Here is an 18,111-nt window from a genome sequence, read left to right as displayed (position 1 = left end):
GTTTAAATCGAAGATAGACACAAGTGCTGGAGTAACTCAGCGGGACATACAGCATCTCTGGAGAGTGGGAATGGGTGAAGTTTCGGGTCGAGACCTTTCCTCAGACTGATGTCAAGGGAGTGGGCGGTACAGAAATAAAATGTAGTCGAAGACAGTAAGGCTGGTTGGAGAACTGGGAAGGGGGAGGGGATGGAGAGAGAGGGAAAGTAATGTGTAGCGAAAGGTGTTTGATGGACCGGGGAAGGGTGAAGAAATGATGGGCCTATGTTTGTTTCTTAAAAAGCAGATAGCAACAAAAACTGTTAAAGGTAAACCATGGCAATCTTTAATTGATTCGTCAGACGGGAGTGGCAAAGATCTACAATGAGCACAAACGTTGCTCAGCGCTTCTCGGGCTTCACTCACAGAACAAAGGAAGTTAGCACAATTATACATTTTTCTTATCAGTAAAACACTCCTACCAAGTCTGAATATGGCATGACTGAAAGATTCTGTAGCATTTAAGAATATAGGAAAGCTGGGTCAAAATCAAGCTCATCCAATAACAAGTTATTACTTATCTCTGGAGCATCAGCTATTTTTTTAAATCTTGGCTTCTTTATGGCCTTGAAAAGAAGCACATGTTATTACGCAGACTGCCATCTTAATGTCTTTATTGAAAAGACAACCTGTCCTCCATATTGTGTTCCATATAATTTGCAATGCCATTCGAACTTGGCACCGAGCCATTCTTTTTTTCTACTAGACCATGCTTTTGTAGAAGAACGATTCCATTTTAGATTTGACTATTAGATTTGACTATTAGCTCTTTCATATGAAGCCAGGAAGGGGAGGGAGACTATGTGGGAAGGAACTGCAAATGCTAGTTAAACAGAAGACAGACGCAAAAAAGCTGGAGAAACTCAACGAGTCAGACAGCATCTCTGGAGGAAAGGAAGAGGTGATGTTTCGGGGAGACCCTTCTTCAGACTAAGAGTCACGGGGAAAGGGAAATGAGAGATATAGACGGTGTTATAGAGAGATATAGGACAAATGAATGAAAGATCTGCAAAAAGTGACGATGATCGTGCCCACATTGTTGGCTGTGGGCTAGGTGATAATGAATTATACAGACAATGAAACTCAACAGGACGATAATGAAACTAGTACGAAGACTAGGGTGGGGGAAAGACGGAGAGAGGGGGGATCCAGGGATTACTTGAAGTTAGACAAATCAATATTCATACCGCTGGGTTGTAAGCTGCTCAAGCAAAATATGAGGTGCTGTTCCTCCAATTTGCATTGGGCCTCACTGTGACAATGGAGGAGGCCCAGGACAGAAAGACCAGTATGGAAATGGGAAGCAGGAGTTGAAGTGTCTGTCAACCGGGAGATCACGTAGGCCAAGACGGACTGAGTGAAGGTGTTCAGCGAGACGATCGCACAGTCTACATTTGGTCTTGCTGATTTATAGGAATCCACACATGGAACAGCGGATATAGTAGATGAGGTTGGAGAGGTGCAAGTGAACCTCTGCCTAATCTGAAAGGACTGTCGAGGTTCCTGGACAGAGTCGAGGGAGGAGGTATAGAGACAAGTCTTGCATCTCTTGCAGTTGCAGGGGATGGTACCTGGGGAGGGGGTGGTTTGGGTGGGAAAGAATGAATGGAGTTGCGGATGGAACAGTCTCAGCAGAAGCGGAAAGGGGTGGAGATGGGAAGATGTGAATACTGGTGGAATCCCGTTGGAGGTGGCGAAAATGTTGGAGGATTATGTGTTATATGCAACGGCTGATAGGGTGAGACTGGTGGGAGTTGGGCGGCAGAGGCAGGCAGATGATGAATGGAGGCAGGAGACGAGAGAGAAAAGAGGGGGCCAGATTGCTGGTTTTGTTTTACATAGTGTCTGGATTTACCTGGTTTACTGATCAGAATGGGCTACTTTGAGCCATGGTGCATGGAGACAGGCAATTCGGCCAAACCCTTCCATGCTGACCAATTTGTTTAACCAATCCAGTCCCACTCACCTGTTCCTGGCTCTAACCCCCCCCCCCTCCCCCCCCCTCCCCAAGCACAGGGTTGACTTTAGACTTTAGAGATACAGCGTGGAAACAGGCCCTTCGACCCACCATGTCCACACTAACACTATCATTCACACAAGGGACAATTTACAGCTAACAGAATCCAATTAACCGACAAACCTGCATATATTTGGAATGTGGGAGGAAACCGGAGCACCCAGAGAAAACCCACTGTGGGTGGTGTCTGTGTGCATGTTCTCCCTGTGACCGCATGGGTTTTCACCGGGTGCTCTGGTGACCACCCACACTCCATAGACGTGCAGGTTTGTAGGTCAATTGGCTTTGGTAAGTTGTAAAATTCTCCCTTGTGTACAGGATAGTGTTAAGGGCCTGTCCCACAAGCATGCGACTCCATGCGGCAAGCGCGACCTAAAGGGCCGGTCCCACCAGCATGCGCCTGCATGCAGCAAGTGTGACCTGACGTGGTCGCTTGAGCCGTACGGCCTCGCAGGGCCGGTCCCACTTCGATCGCCGGAGCCGTATGGAGTTGTGCGGAGCTGGCCCCGACATCGCGCGAGGCTCCGAAAAACTGACCGTGTTTAAAAATTCCGTGCAGCAACGGCCTGCCAGCCCTCAGCCGCCTCGATGCCGTGTCACTCACTCGACCTCCGCACGGCTCCCGCTTCTGGTTTGGTCGCGCTTGCCGCATGCCGTACGGCTCGAGCGACCACGTTAGGTCACACTTGCCGCATGCAGGCGCATGCTGGTGGAACCGGCCCTTTAGGTCGCGCTTGCCGCATGCAAGTCGCATGCTCGTGGGACAGGCCCTTTAGTGTGCGGGGTGATCGTTGGTCAGCGCAGACCCGGTGGGCCGAAGAGTCTGTTTCTGTGTTGTATCTCTAGAGTCTAAAGTAAAGACTGTTGCTGTGTAATGTGGGGTAAGATGATACGTGGTGTCCTTCAAACAGCAGTGATGAGTTCCATCCATCCTTCCTTCCTTCCTCAGCTCCTGGAGGCAGAGACTATGCAGCACATCTTCATGAACAACTACCAGCTGTGCTCGGAGATTAGCGAAACGGTCCTGCAGCACTTTGTGCACTGCTCGGCGACTCATGGCCGCCATGTCAAGTACCTCGAGTTCCTGCACACCATCATCATAGCTGAGGGGAAGTACGTGAAGAAGTGCCAAGACATGGTGATGACAGAGGTAAGAACAGCTAAAGGCTCTTGAGGTTATTGAAGGCATCTCTGGAAGACACTGCCTCGAAAAGACAGCCTGCAGCATCAGAGACCCACACCACCCTGGCCACACTCTCATTTCACTCTTATCAAGGTGCAGGAGTCTTGAAACCGTAGACTCCAGGTTCAGAAACCGCTTCTTCCCAACAACCGAAGATAGACACAAAATGCTGGAGTAGCTCAGCTGGACAGGCAGCATCTTTGGAGAGAAGGAAAGGGTGACGTTTCGGGTTGAGACCCTTCAGAGTCCGAAGAAGAATCTCGACCCGAAACGTCACCCATTCCTTCTCTCCAGAGATGCTGCCTGTCCCGCTGAGCTACTCCAGCATTTTGTTTAAACCAGCATTTCAGCTTAAACCAGCATGTGCGGTTCCTTCCGACACATTCTTCCCAGCAACCAGTAGGTTGTCGAACACTGCAAACACCAACTAAACCTCCATTGACACCACCTACACTTCATACTGCCTCGGCAAAGCCACCATCATAATCAAGAACCAGACTGACCCCGGTTACTCCCACTTCTCCCCTCCCCCATTAAGCAAGAGGTACAGAAGTGTGAAGATGCACACCTCAAGATTCTGGAACAGTCTCTTCCCAGCTGTTTTCAGGCAACTAAAACATCCTATCACCAACCAGAGAGCGGTCCTAAACTACTATCTACTTCATTGGAGACCCTCGGACCTTCTCTAATTGGACTTTACTGGAATTTATCTTGCACTAAAAGTTATTCCCTTTATCATGTATCTGTACACTGTAGATGGCTTGATTGTAATCATGTCTAGTCTTTCAGCTGACTGGATAGCGCTCAATAAAAAGCTTTTTGCTGTGCCTCGGTACACGTGACAATAAACTAAACTAAGCTAAACTATGAACTATGAACAGTCTTGGTTGCACAAAGGACTTTGGGCTTTTTGCACTAATATTGTTTTTTTTAAGTTACTGATATTTTTTATTATAATGTTATCTGTGAGTACTGTGGGTGCAGGTCTGTAATGTTGCTGGAAGTAAGAATGTATTGTTCTGTTGTTGGTACATATGACCATCAAATAGTCTTTGACTATTTATCACACTTACTTTGAACATCTAACTTGTAACCATGAGATATAAAAATAAGGAACTGCAAATGCTAGTTTATACCAAAGTTAGATACAAAAATGCTGGAGTACCTCTGCGGGCCAGGTAGCATCCCTGGAGAAAATGGTTAGGTGACGTTTTGGATCAGGACCCTTCTTCAGTCTGACCTATCTATTTTCTCCAGCGATGCTGCCTGATTTGCTGAATTACTCCAGCATTTTGTGTCTATCTTTCCAACCATGAGGCCGGCATAATGGCGCAGCGGTAGAGTTGCTGCTTTATAGCTCCAGAGACCTGGGTTCGATCTGAACGATGGGTGCTGTTTGTACAAAGATTGTACGTTCTCCCTGTTACCTTGTGGGTTTTCTCTGGGTGCTCTGTTATCCTCCCACACTCCAGAGATGCAGGTTTGTAGGTTAATTGACTTCTGTAAACTGTAAATTGTCCCTAGTGTGTAGGATAGTGCTGGTGTACAGGGATCGCTTGTTGGTGTGGACACAGTGTGCCAAAGGGCCTGTTTCCACGCTGTATCTCTAAACTAAACAAGTGTATGGGTGGTTGGCACACTCAGGAGGTTGTAGGTCCTTTTTCCATGCTGTATCTCTAAACTAAACTAAGTTGAGCTAGACTAAACTAAAGGAAGACTCTTTCATTTTGAATGGTTTGTCTTGTTTCAATAGCTGACCAGTGCGGGAGATGATGTTGTGGTGTTCTACAATGACAAGGCTTCTTTTGCGACCATGTTGGAAATGATGAATGCGGCCAGAGATGGCGTGGAAGAGAACAGCCCTCTTGCGTATCACATCTCACTGGTGGAGTTGCTTGCAGCCTGTGCCGAGGGCAAGAACGTTTACACTGAAATCAAATGTACATCCCTGCTGCCTTTGGAGGACATTGTACGAGTGGTCACGCATGAAGATTGCATCACAGAGGTATTCCCCACTGTTTTTGCGTTCTTCGAAACATTGTTAGAAAATGATTCCCAATCTAGTGCTGCAACTCATTTGGCAATGAAGCAGGCTAAAGCAGATGAAGAACGAGGAAAATGATCAATACATTCAAAAGACCTTTAATTTGAAACTTTGGCATAAATGGATGATGCCAAATCAGAGAAAAAAAATGAGTGTAAAACAAAATAGAATACATTTCAGCAACTGTTATTGTAGACTTGCAGGTGAGTTTATCAATTCATGCACTTGAATTGATAAACCCAAAGAGTAAAGTTTAACCTTTGTGCTTTAATGCCTTTAGTGTTGGACATTTCCACCCTGGGAAAAAGGTTCTGAATGTCTACCCTATCTGTGCCTCTGCTAATTTTATATACTTCCATCAAGTCTCCAGTAAACCTTCAATGTTTCAGATGTAAATGGCTGCTCTGATATAAATGTCTTTACATTTACAGTTTTTATTTTTATATATATTAGGTGAAAATAGCCTATGTCAACTTTGTGAATCATTGTTACGTGGACACAGAAGTGGAAATGAAGGAGATTTACACAAGCAACCACATCTGGAAACTTTTTGAGAACTTCACTGTAGATATAGCACTGGTAGGTGAAAGCACAATGTAATACAGAACATGAGAGAGGCACAGTGGTAGAGTCGTTGCCTCGCAGTGCCAGACCCACGTTCGGTCCTGACCTTGGGTGCTGTCTATATGGAGTTCACCCATTCTCCCTGTGACCGCATGAGTTTCCTCCAGGTGTTCCGGTTTCCTGCCACACCCCAAAGAATTCCAGATTTATGGGTTAATTGTCTTCGGTAAAATTGCCCCGAGTGTGTAGGGAGTGGATGAGAAAGTGGGATAACATATTGGAGATAGAGTCATACAGCATGGGAACAGGCCTGTTGACCCAATGAGTCAACACCGATTACCCCTTTACACTAGTTCATTATTATCCCAATTTCATATCCTCTCCGTACATACTAGGGAGTGGACGTGAATAATTTTCAAAGAATAATGGCGGCATAGTAATGCAATGGTAGAGTTGCTGCCTTACAATGGCAGAGATTCAGATTCGATCCTGATTCTGGATTCTGTTTGTACGGAGTTTGTACATTCTCCCTGTGACCACATGAGGTTTCTCCGGGTGCTCCGTTCTTTCCAAAGACATACAGGTTTGTAGATTAATTGGCTTCTGTAAATTGTCCCTGGTATGTAGAATAGAACTAGTGTACCAGTGATTGCTGGTCAGCGCAGACCAAAGGGCCAGTTTCCGCGCTGTATCTATAGAACTAAATTGGAAAACTAATAACATAACAGTAATTTAATTCCAATTTATCCTTTCATAAAGTTACATTTTTACAAAGCAGCGTTTGATCAACAATTGTCAGATCTTATGATGAATTTGAAGCTGAACCTAACAAGTAAAATAATTTGTTCTGTGCTATGTATGTTTTAGTAAATTGAAGAGATTAAGATAGTCATAATGATACTGTGTGGAAAAAGGCCCTTCGGTCCAACTTGCCCACACCGGCCAACATGTCTCAGCAACACTAGTCCCACCTGCCTGCGCTTGGTCTATATCCCTCCAAACCGGTCCTATTCATGTACCCGTCAAACTGCTTCTTAAATGTTGGGATAGTCCCAGCCTCAACTACCTCCTCTGGTGGCTTGTTCCATACATCCACCACCCTTTGTGTGAAAAAGTTATCCCTCAGATTCCTATTAAATCTTTTCCCCTTCACCTCAAACCTATGTCCTGAAACATGTCACTGCGTTTTCAGCTCATTTAAACCTATTTTTTGGAAACAAAGACCATAGACAATAGGTGCAGGAGTAGGCCATTTGGCCTTTTGAGCCACCACCGCCATTCAATGTGACTGATCATCCCCAATCAGTACCCCGTTCCTGCCTTCTCCCCATATCCCCTGACTCCACTGTCTTTAAGAGCCCTATCTAGCTCTCTCAAGTATCCAGAGAACCGGCCTCCACTGCCCTCTGAGGCAGAGAATTCCATAGACTCACAACTCTCTGTGAGAAAAAGTGTTTCCTCCTCTCCGTTCTAAATGGCTTACCCCTTATTCTTAAACTGTGGCCCCTGGTTTTATGTTTTGTAGTTTTCAATTATTTAACATCTCATTTCAAATGCTGTGAATAATAAAGTAACAATTAGATTAAGGTTTTGTGCAGCTCAGTCTGTGGTTTTGCCAGAGTATATTTGAAAATTCATGTAAATGTTTCTATACATGAACAAACAATAATTGGTCTTCATTATTTTTGCAGAGTTTTAATCAACTAATTAACTTGAAATTATTTTAATGCGATTAATGTTTCCTTTCAATTGTACAAGGTTTGTAATAAAAGAGAGAAGAGGGTTTCAGACACGGTTCTGGAGAAATATGTGGTCAACGTTGCCATGGATACCATGAGTTCATTCTTCACTTCTCCATTCTCTGAAAACAGCACATCACTGCAGGTAATTCCCCTGCAATTCTTCATCGGTAATTCATGTTCATATGTGATAGGAGCAGAATTAGGCCATTTGGCCCATCAAGTCTACTCTGCCATTTAATCATGGCTGATCAACCTCTCCTTCCTAACCCCATTTAGTTTAGTTTAGAGTTACAGCGCTGAAACACGTCCTTTGGCCCACCGAGTCTGCACCGACCAGCGATCCCCGCACATTAACACTATCCTACAAACACGAGGGACAATTTACAATTACATGAAGCCAATTGACTGGCAAACCTGTACGTCTTTGGAGTGTGGGAGGAAACCGAAGATCTCGGAGAAAACCCACATGGGTCACGGGGAGGCCGTACAAAGTGAAGATCTAATCCAGGTCTCCCGCTGCGCCACCATGCCGCCATTCTGCCTTCTCCCCATAACCCCTGATACCCGTACTAATCAAGAATATATCTATGTCTGCCTTAAAAATATCCATTCAACATTCAAGATTCAAGAGAGTTTATTGTCATGACCTGCAGAGGCCATTGACTTGGCCTCTGCAGTCTCTGTGGCAATGAATTCTACAGATTCACTACCCTCTGGCTAAAGAAATTCCTCCTCATCTCCTTCCTAAAGGAAGTCCTTTAATTCTGTGGCTATGAACTCTGGTCCTAGACTCTCCCACTAGTTGAAATAATCTCTCCACATCCACTCTATCCAGGCCTTTCACTATTTGGCAAGTTTCAATGAGATTCCCCTCATCCTTCTAAACTCCAGTGAGTACAGGCCCAGTGCCCTCAAGAGCTTATCACTCATTCCTGGGATTGTTGGGGAAAGCCGTGTTTCCTCTCTTCAGACCATTACCTGTCTTCTGTGCCAGTAAATTCCTGATCAACCTACAATCAGCAGATTAAAATTCAAAATCACAAATTCAAAATTAAAAAAATCATGCCTCATTTGCAATGACCTCAATGCAAATAGCTCACCAAAGTTATTGGATCAGATATCATGGCTTTTGCTGAGGTCTAAGTTAGTCCCACCTGCCCACGTTTGGCCCGTATCCCTCTAAACCTTTCCTATCCATGCACCATGAGAATAGTTTATCTTGGCATCATGTATGAAACAGACATTGTGGACCAAAGGGCCTGTACCTGTGCTGTACTTTTCTATATTCTATGCAATTATTAACCATCCGGATCGAAAGTTAAAAAAAAAATCTAATGTATACAATCTTTCAGACAAAGAAGTCATCTAGATCTCATTAGAAATACAATTAAAGAAAAATAGGCATCTGTAATTTGCAAATCAAACCAGGATGGCAAACATTAAACTAGAATAGCATCTGCAATTTCTTGTAGCTTGTCCCATTTTAAACCCAATACATATTGACTGCTTGTTTTGTCTTTCAGACACACCAGTCCATTGTAGTGCAGCTACTGCAGTCTACATGCCGACTTCTAGATTGCTCATGGCTACAACAACAGCAAAAGCCTTCCGTGGAAAACTGCATTCGGACGTTAGCCATGATGGGTAAGATGAAGGACCTTTCATGTACAAGATCAGAATTTAACATAAATGAAACATTCGACCACAAAATGCCATGGCAGCTGTCAATGGAGAAGGATTCGCTTTCAATCCGGGATATTAGTAGATCATTAGTCATACAGCACGGAAACAGGGCCAAACAAGATGCCTCAAATAAGCTAGTCCCATTAGGCCTATATCACCTTTCCCAGGGTGGAAATGTCAAAGACTAGAGGGCATAACTTTAAGGTGAGAGGGGCAAATTTAAAGGGGCAGCAAGTTTTATTACATGGAGGTTTGTGGGCACCTGGAACATGCTGCCGGGGGCTGGTGGTGGAGGTCGGTGTGATAGTGGTGTTTAAGAGGCTCATAGGCTGGCACATAGCTCTGCAGGGAACAGAGGGATATGGATCATGAGCAGGCAGAGGAGATCAGTTTAAATTGGCAGCATGTTAACATTAACTTGACATGGACATTATGGGCCGAGGGGATTGTTCCTGTGTTGTACTGTTCTATACTATTCTATAGGTGTTTAAACTAGCTGGTTATTTTGTGTGTAATGAAACGAGTGGACACAAAGTGCTGGACTAACTCAGCAGGTCAGGCAGCATCCCTGAAGACCGTGGATGGGTGACATTTCGGGTTAAGACCCTTCTTTAGACCAAAGACTTTGTGTCTTCTTTTGGAAACCAAGATCTGCAGTTTGTTGCCTCCACGCAGATGCACAGGAGTGTCACAGGAGACTGTGAAAGCCAGTGTGCTGAGCAGATCACCCCACTCTGCTTTAAAGTCAGTGATGCCTTTATGAGTTCATCGGTTCATAAGACACAGGAGCAGAATTCAGCCGTTTGGACCATCAAGTCATTTAATCATGGCTGATCTATATTTCCTCTCAACCCCATTTTCCTGCCTTCTCCCCGTAACCTTTGACACCTTTACTAATCAACAACCTGTTAAGCATTCCATTAAAAGCACCCAATGACTTGGCCTCCACAGCCGTCTGTAACGTTATGGATTTTTATTACAGCAAAGAGCCGTTCGATACACCTTCCGATGGACCTGGATGCTCAGGCAGGCAACCTGTTGAACAGCCAGTCACTGACATTGCAGAGAAATGCGCCAAGCTTTAAGGCAAACACGCGCTCGTTCCCTCGTTCGGGAGGCCCGCCGCAGCAGTGGGACTACAAGAACATCATTGAAAAGCTACAGGTGTGTTGCTGCTCCTTCACCTTCACTGTCATTCCAATGGAGTCATAGAGTCATACAGCACGGATCAAGTTCGGCAAGTTGGGTCGAAGGGTCGGCACAGTTGACCTTTCAGCCCAACTTGCCCATGCTGACCAAGACCCTTCCAAAGCCTCTACATCTCTCCTGTAATGGGCGATCAGAACTGCTGACCAAGACCTTTCGAAAGCGTCTATGTCTATCCTGTAAAAGGTCGACCAGAACGGCACGCAATACTCCAAATGTGTTCTAACCAAAGTCCTATGGAGCTGCATCAGAGTGGTTTCAATTGCAGACAATGGTTAAACTCGGGAAGAACTTCAGTAGGCATTGTTTCTTGAGTAATGATGCCTGCACTCGGGTCTTTATTTTGCTTCCAGTTGTGATGTTTGTTTGATTTACTCCAGGATATTATTATAACTCTGGAAGACCGACTGCAACCACTGGTGGAAGCTGAGCTCTCTGTTCTCGTTGATGTCATGCATAGGCCAGAGCTGTTGTTCGCAGAAGGAACGGAAGCCAGGGATCGGTGTGAAAGTGGGAAATTTATCTCTAAGTAAGTGTAAGAATCCAGATCAAGTGGAGAAAAATAAATGAATGATCTACCCAGTACTATGCTGATACAAAACATTACTATCAATGTCAGAGAAGGACACAAAGTGCTGGAATTACTCAGCGGATCAGGCAGCTTATATGGAGAACATGGATGGGTGATGTTTCGGGTTGTGACCTTTCTTCCAACAAAGTGCTGGAGTCATTCAGTGGGTCAGACAACATATTTGGAGAACAAGGATAGGTGATGTTTTGGGTCTGGACTCCTCTTCCTCTCTGGAGAACATGGATAAGTGATGTTTAGGGCTGGGACCCTTCAAATTGATCAAGATGCTTTGTCCTGCCTCTCCTCTCTTCCACCGTTCATCCCCCCACTTCCATACAATCAATCTGAAGAAGGCTCATGACACAAAACATCACCTATCCACATTCTTTGGAGATGCTGTCTGACCCATTGAGTTACTCCAGCACCGTGTGTTATTTTTTTGTAAACCAAAATCTGCAGTTCCTTGTGGCTCCTTATTACCAGCAACACATCAAGAGCTGGAGTAACTCAGTGGATCAGGCAGCATCTGTGAAGGGAACTTGATCGCTGCTGCTCTTCAACCATGACCTGACCCAGACTCACTACAGCCTGCCCATTCCCTCCACAGATGCTGCCTGACCTGTTGTGTTTTGCTCGAGATTCCAGCATCAGCAGTTCCTTGTGTCTCCAATGTAATACATTCATTCTCTAATCATATAGGACCTTGTTCTCCTATTTAATTTGGCATGTTAATGCAGGTAGTGCAATATCAATGGATAAGATACTTTGTTGACCACTTAGAAGTTTAAAGAAAAAAGTATAAAGATGCTCAACTAAAATGATAGTGGAAGCATTTTTGTGACAATTTTGAAACATATTTCCACGATTAAATTTTTAGAACTTTTGGATCTTCTATAAGTGAACAATATCGGCTTTTAATGAAAGAACATTCCCCCTTTTCCAGTCCTGAGTGACTTCTTCCCCTTTCCATTGTTGTTCATGTTTCTTTATGCTGCTGCCAAAGGAAGAACTGGCATTACTGTTGAACTTTGTTGTTTTCTGAGATAAAGAGCTCAGAACAATTAGAGATGGCACAGTGGCACAGCTGGTAGAGCCACTGCCTCACAACACTGGAGACCTGGGTTCAATCCTGACCTCATGTACTGTTTCTGTGGTGTTTGCATGTTCTCCCTGTGACTGTGTGAGTGTTCTCTGGCCGTTCTAGTTGTCGCCCACGCTCCAAAGATGAGCGGGTTTGGTGACTAACTGGCCTCTGTAATTTTGCTGCTTGTAGGCAATGAATGAGAAATTGGCATAACAGAACCATTGTGAATGCTCGCTGGCATGGACTTGGTGTGCTAATAGACCTGCTTTCAGTCTGTGTCTCTAAATTAAATTAAACACATTAGAAATACTAACTGGAAAAGTCTCACTTTTCCATTAATTTTATATTCTTCTATCAGGTCTTCCCTCAACCTCTGACATTCCAGAGAAAACAATCCAAGTTCATCCATCCTCTTCTTATTGGTAATACACCGACCAGCAATCATCCTTACACTGGTTCCACCGTGCACACTAGGGATAGAAACATAGAAAATAGGTGCAGGAGTAGGCCATTCGGCCCTTCGAGCCTGCACCGCCATTCAATATGATCATGGCTGATCATCCAACTCAGTATCCTGTACCTGCCTTCTCTCCATGCCCCCTGATCCCTTTAGCCACGTAACTTACAGATGCCAATTAACCTTCAAATCTGCTGTCTTTGGAATGTGGGAAGAAACCAGGGCACCCGGAGAAAGTCCACATGGTCACAGGAAGAACGTACAAACTATGACACCCCCCCCCGTAGTCAGGATCGTACCCGGGACTCTGGCGATGTGAGGCCGCAACTCTATTGCTGCGCCACTGTACTTTTGACAATGTCTAATTCCTGCAGTGTCCCGTTCTGAACCCACAACAGAACATTAAAATACAATGCACCCTGTAATCAAACAAGTTCTATACAAACACAATGACTGGAAAAAATAATGCCGACGCCTCCCTTGTTGACAAGGCAACAGGTTTTTAGCCAAGTGAGTAAGCACTAGATGAAAAAAAAGTGGGTGAGTTCGACTCTGTTCTAATGATCTATCATAGTTTGGAAGCTGTATGCTTAAAGCCAGTAACTCATTTTAACAAGACCATTATTTTATGTCATAAAAAGTCACTGCCTTTGAGTGGCCAAGTAATAGTTTTGCAAAGTCTGCAAAAGTCTTGCAGCACATAAGTTTTTGAAACAGCCATCTTCTATACTCTTAAAGTAGTACAGGAACTGGTTTCTACGGGTATGGGTGTCAGAGGGTATGGAGGGAAGGCAGGAGAATGGTGTTAGAAGGGAGCGATAGATCAGCCATGGAGGAGTGGACTTGATGGGCTGAATGGCCTAATTCTGCTCCTATCACTTATGACCTTATGACCTAAACCCTTGCATACATGTGGAAAATATGGGTTAGTATTGTATTTGATAGAATGGTGATTCACTGTGCAGCCGAATTTAAGCAGGCAAATCACTGAATTTGAATGCCTGAATAATTTGTTTCTGTATTTGAATGCTGCAGAAGACAGCATGTAGATTGTGAAGTATGAATCAGAATTTGAGGTGTTTCAAAGTTTTTCTAAGAGGCGTAGTTTTAATCTACAAAACTGTAAATGTAAGTGGTACTGGAAGGAAAATAGAATATAGAAACAGGGAACTGTAAATGCTGGTTTACCATGGAATGACGTAACGTGCTGGAGTAACTCTGCGGCAGCATTCATGGAATCATAGTCATACAGCGTAGAAACAGGCCCTTCAGCTCAACTTTCCCACACCAACATGCCCCAACTACAGTAGTCCCACCTGCCTGCATTTGGCCCATATCCCTCTAAACCTATCCTGTTCATGTACTTGTACAAAATAATGTGGATAGGTGATGTTTCAAGTCAGGGGAGGGGAGGGAGTGGGGTAGGTTAGAGGGAGGGGAGAGGGAGAGGAGAGAGAGGGGAGGGAGAGGGAGATTATTGTTATTATCTGTTTATTTTTCTAGGCTAATCGAACATACTAAGAACCTGATGTCAACAGAAGAAAAGCTCTGCATTAAAGTTCTTCGTATCCTTCAAGAAATGTTGGTCAAAAAGTGCAGCTTTGGAGATCGGGTAAAAGCAAAACTATTCAAGTGCATGTGTTGTCGCTTGTACAGAGATCAACAAAAGATGCCCCATCAAATCACAGGCATGCTTTTACATTGTGCAGCACAGGAACAGGTCCATCAGCCCACAATGTCCATGTTGAACATGAGGCCAAGTTAAACTAATCTCCTGTGCCTGCACATATCCAGGTTAAACTAATCTCCACAGTCGGATCCATATCCCTCCATTCCCTGCATATCCACGTGAGGGTTATGTGAAGGCATTTAGATTATTAAAAACAGAAAATAGTGGAGACACAGAAAAGGGGCAGCACAGTGGCGCAGCGGTAGAGTTGCTGCCTTACAGCACCGGAGACCCAGGTTCAATCCTGACTATGCGTGCTGTCTGTACGGAGTTTGTACATTCTCCCAGCGACCGCGTGGGTTTTCGCCGGATGCTCCCGTTTCCCCCCACGCTCCAAAGATGTGCAGATGTGTAGGTTAATTGGCTTCTTCAAATTGTCCCTATGAGGATCATTGGTCAGCACGACCTTGGTGGGCCGAAGGGCCTGTTTCCACGCCGTATCTCTAAAACTAAACTAAGATTGGGCACTGGATAAAAAGCAGAGTTATCATCTCACGTCCAATTTCAGGTGGAGTCCAAGATCAGAAACATGAACTGTTTCTCCCTCCACAGATGCTGCTTGTCCTTCTGAGTATTTTCAGTATTTTATTTCAGAATTCCAGCATCTCACGGGAATTTGTTTTGTTTAAATATCAATACCATTATGGACACCATGGTAAGTGAGGAATCAGGCGGGAAAGAGGTTGAGGTAGAAGATTAAAGAATGGACGCTGATTTTTATATCTTAAGCTGTGTAAACATGTGAAAAATTAATCGTGTGGTATTCTGCTCTAAAGCAATAGAGCTGTTAATAATTTAAATCACAGTGTACATTTGGTTTCTGTTGTAGGGAAAAGAATAGTGAGGGCTGATAACTACTAAATAGTGGATGGTGCTAATATGGTGACAGGGAACCACAGGCAAAGCCTAAAAGTAGAGACATGGAATGCAGCAGTGATGACACCCATGTTTCAGGGACTTCATTGATTATGTTATATCGTGCTCCCATCATTGTAACAGAAAATTGGATCTACTGTCAACTAAATTAGATTTGTGGATAATCATTTTATTCTGTAATCTTAACCTAATTTTACTGTTAACCAAGTTTCTGTGTAATCTCGTTAACAGATAATATAAAATCAGTACCAAAATCGAGCTCAGGAGATCAGCTTTGACTGGTCTCCTGGTGCACACCTGTTTTAATATATCACATGTAACTTTGGACTCCAACTCTGCGTGGCCCTTCCATTTATCCCTACAGTTTCCATAATGCAAAATGCTCCATTCTCCACAAGAACCAACACTTTTGAAAGGAAATGGACTTGCATCAAAACTTGTTTCAGCTCATCGACGACAATGCTCTAGCTTCGGACTGAACTGGACTTGAAGTGTTATAAAATCAAAATCAAATCAAAATCAAATCAAAAGACTTTATTGTCATTCAAAAATACACCAACAAATGCAAGTCTGAATGAAATTATGTTGCATCTGGCTCACCGTGCAACATAAAATAACAAAAGGATAAAATAGATAAAAAGATAAAATAGATAAAAAGATAAAATAGATAATGGTGGCGGCACATTACATGGAATTCAAGTGTCTGATGGCTCTGGGGAAGAAGCTGTTGCAGAACCTGGCCATTCTGCTCCTTATACTGCGATACCTTTTGCCTGAGGGCAGCAGAGTGAACAGTCCATGTTGGAGATGTGTGGGGTCTTTTATAATGCTGTTGGCCTTGGACAAGCAACGGTTGCACGCAATGTCCCGGTTTGAAGGAAGAGAAGTCCCGATGATTTTTTCAGCCGTCCCCACTACTCTCTGCACGGACTTCCAGTCGGAGGCTTTGCAGTCCCCAAACCAGACAGAGATGCAGCAGGTCAAAATGCTCTCTATGGTGCCCCTGTAGAAAGTGGTGAGGACGGGATGGGGGAGGTGAGCTCTTCTCATCCGGCGCAGAAAGTGCAGCCGCTGCTGCACTCTCTTAACTAGTGATCTGATGTTTTGTGACCAGGTCAGACTGTTTGTGATCTGCACCCCCAGGAACTTAGTGCAGCTGACCAATTCTACATCGATGTCATTAAGTTCTCTCTTTCCAATTGAAAAGGAACTTACTGTTCAGATGCCACATTTGTTAAACCAGATGTAGTTACTACTGTAGCTGCAAACATGTTTGAACATTTTAACTTCTATGCTCATCTCATGATTCTTTTCTTACAGGGAAATGAATTGAGAAAAACTCTTCTGAACAACTACCTGTATAACAAGAAGACAAATTCAAAAAACGACTGCACTGATCTTTGCTTCACAGGTATTAACATAGATCATTAACATTGGCTAACATTAACATAGTGTTAGCATAGCTCGTAAAGATGCCACCTCACAGCACCAGAGACCCGGGTTTGATCCTGACCATGGGTGCTGTGTGTGTGGAGTTTGTACGTTCTCCACTGTGAACATGTAGGGTTTCCTCTCACATCCCAAAGACATGAGGGTTTGTAGATTCATTGTTTTCTGTAAATTTGTAAATTATCTTTAGTGTGTGGGATAGTGCTAGCGTTCTGGGTGATCACTGGTTGACGTGGACCTAAGGGCCTGTTTCCACACTATATCGTTAAAACTAAAACTGGTGTGTTAGAAGTGGGTGCAAAAGTGGGATAGTACAGAACTTGTGTGAACGAGTAATCAATGGTCATCATGGACTGAATGGGCCGAAGGGCCTGTTTCTTCACTGCATCGTTCAATCAAGATTCCAGCCCACAAACATTTCAATCAATCAATTCAATCAAAGGAAAAACCTTGAACAATACAGCACAGGAACCGGCCCTTCAGCCCACACTGACCATGGTGAGGTGAGCATGATGCCAAATTAAACTAATCACCTCTGACTGCACGTGATCCATATCCTTCCAATCCCTGCATGAGTTCCATACATTTACCAAAAAGACAAAGTTTAATTTTATTCTTCTGTAAGATCCCGACAAGCCTCAGGACTGGAGCACCATAGCTCTGATCCAGTGTCGTCTCGACCGAGAAGGAGCCACAAAACTGGTGTCAGATCTCATCATAAACTCCAATGGTGACAAGATTTTCCAGGAGAGTGTTTTATTGGCCATTGCTCTGCTGGATGGAGGAAACACTGAAATTCAGGTACGTGGAATAGTCTTAATTTTTAATCTCTCAATAGATTTTGATTGTTCTCTGAAATAATGAACATTAATTCAGATACATTAGGACATGGTTGGTAGTGGCCGTGAGCAGACATAGCACCGACGGACGAGAGGCCGAAGCAAAGAAGTCGAAGCCAAATGGAACCGAATGGAAACGAGGCCGAAACGCCAATAAACCGAAAGATTACGTAAACGAAACGCCTACTAACCGAAAGGATGGGACGCCTAAAAGCCAACGAACCGAAAAGCTGCGTAGACTAAAAACAAACTCACAGAATGGCCGCTCTGTTGATACGCCACCTACCCGAAAGGTGGTGTCGCCTACAGGCCAACTAACCGACTGCCACTCAACAGAAAAGTTCAATAACGGACATGACGTTACCGGGGGGCGGGACTTGTCAGCGATTCATCCAGACCCCCGCGTCCATCACATCACTGTGAAGGCCTGAACATTGTCCCAAACCTCCGCTCCACCCGCGGAGGGTGGCCGTGGGAGAGTGGGGGCTGTCCCGAGGGATGCACACATTCGCCCGCTTTCAACTTGGTGCTTGGGTTCAGATTGCCCAATCACCTATTGCTTGTGTGGGAAAATGAACCTCATGCTCCCGTCTCCCCCTTCTGAAAAGTTTGCTTTTAGGCGACACAG

The 18,111-nt window shown here is 44.3% G+C and overlaps 1 protein-coding gene across 1 annotated transcript in view; it reads left to right on the top strand.

The window, feature by feature from the left end:
- itpr3 (inositol 1,4,5-trisphosphate receptor type 3) overlaps positions 1–18,111 on the top strand; it is a 196,339-nt gene that overhangs the window by 136,865 nt on the left and 41,363 nt on the right. Inside the window, exons 30-39 of the mRNA XM_033042496.1 lie at positions 3,006–3,206; positions 4,993–5,244; positions 5,737–5,862; positions 7,606–7,731; positions 9,113–9,233; positions 10,255–10,436; positions 10,859–11,007; positions 14,094–14,202; positions 16,516–16,606; positions 17,270–17,445. Coding sequence (XP_032898387.1) covers positions 3,006–3,206; positions 4,993–5,244; positions 5,737–5,862; positions 7,606–7,731; positions 9,113–9,233; positions 10,255–10,436; positions 10,859–11,007; positions 14,094–14,202; positions 16,516–16,606; positions 17,270–17,445 — 1,533 coding nt within the window. The remainder of the gene's footprint in view (positions 1–3,005; positions 3,207–4,992; positions 5,245–5,736; positions 5,863–7,605; positions 7,732–9,112; positions 9,234–10,254; positions 10,437–10,858; positions 11,008–14,093; positions 14,203–16,515; positions 16,607–17,269; positions 17,446–18,111) is intronic.

This window comes from Amblyraja radiata, chromosome 24 (genome assembly GCF_010909765.2).
Source record: "Amblyraja radiata isolate CabotCenter1 chromosome 24, sAmbRad1.1.pri, whole genome shotgun sequence".
Classification (NCBI taxonomy): Eukaryota; Metazoa; Chordata; class Chondrichthyes; order Rajiformes; family Rajidae; genus Amblyraja; species Amblyraja radiata.
Note: the sequence above shows the minus strand (reverse complement) of the source record. Positions and strands in the feature narration are given on the sequence as shown.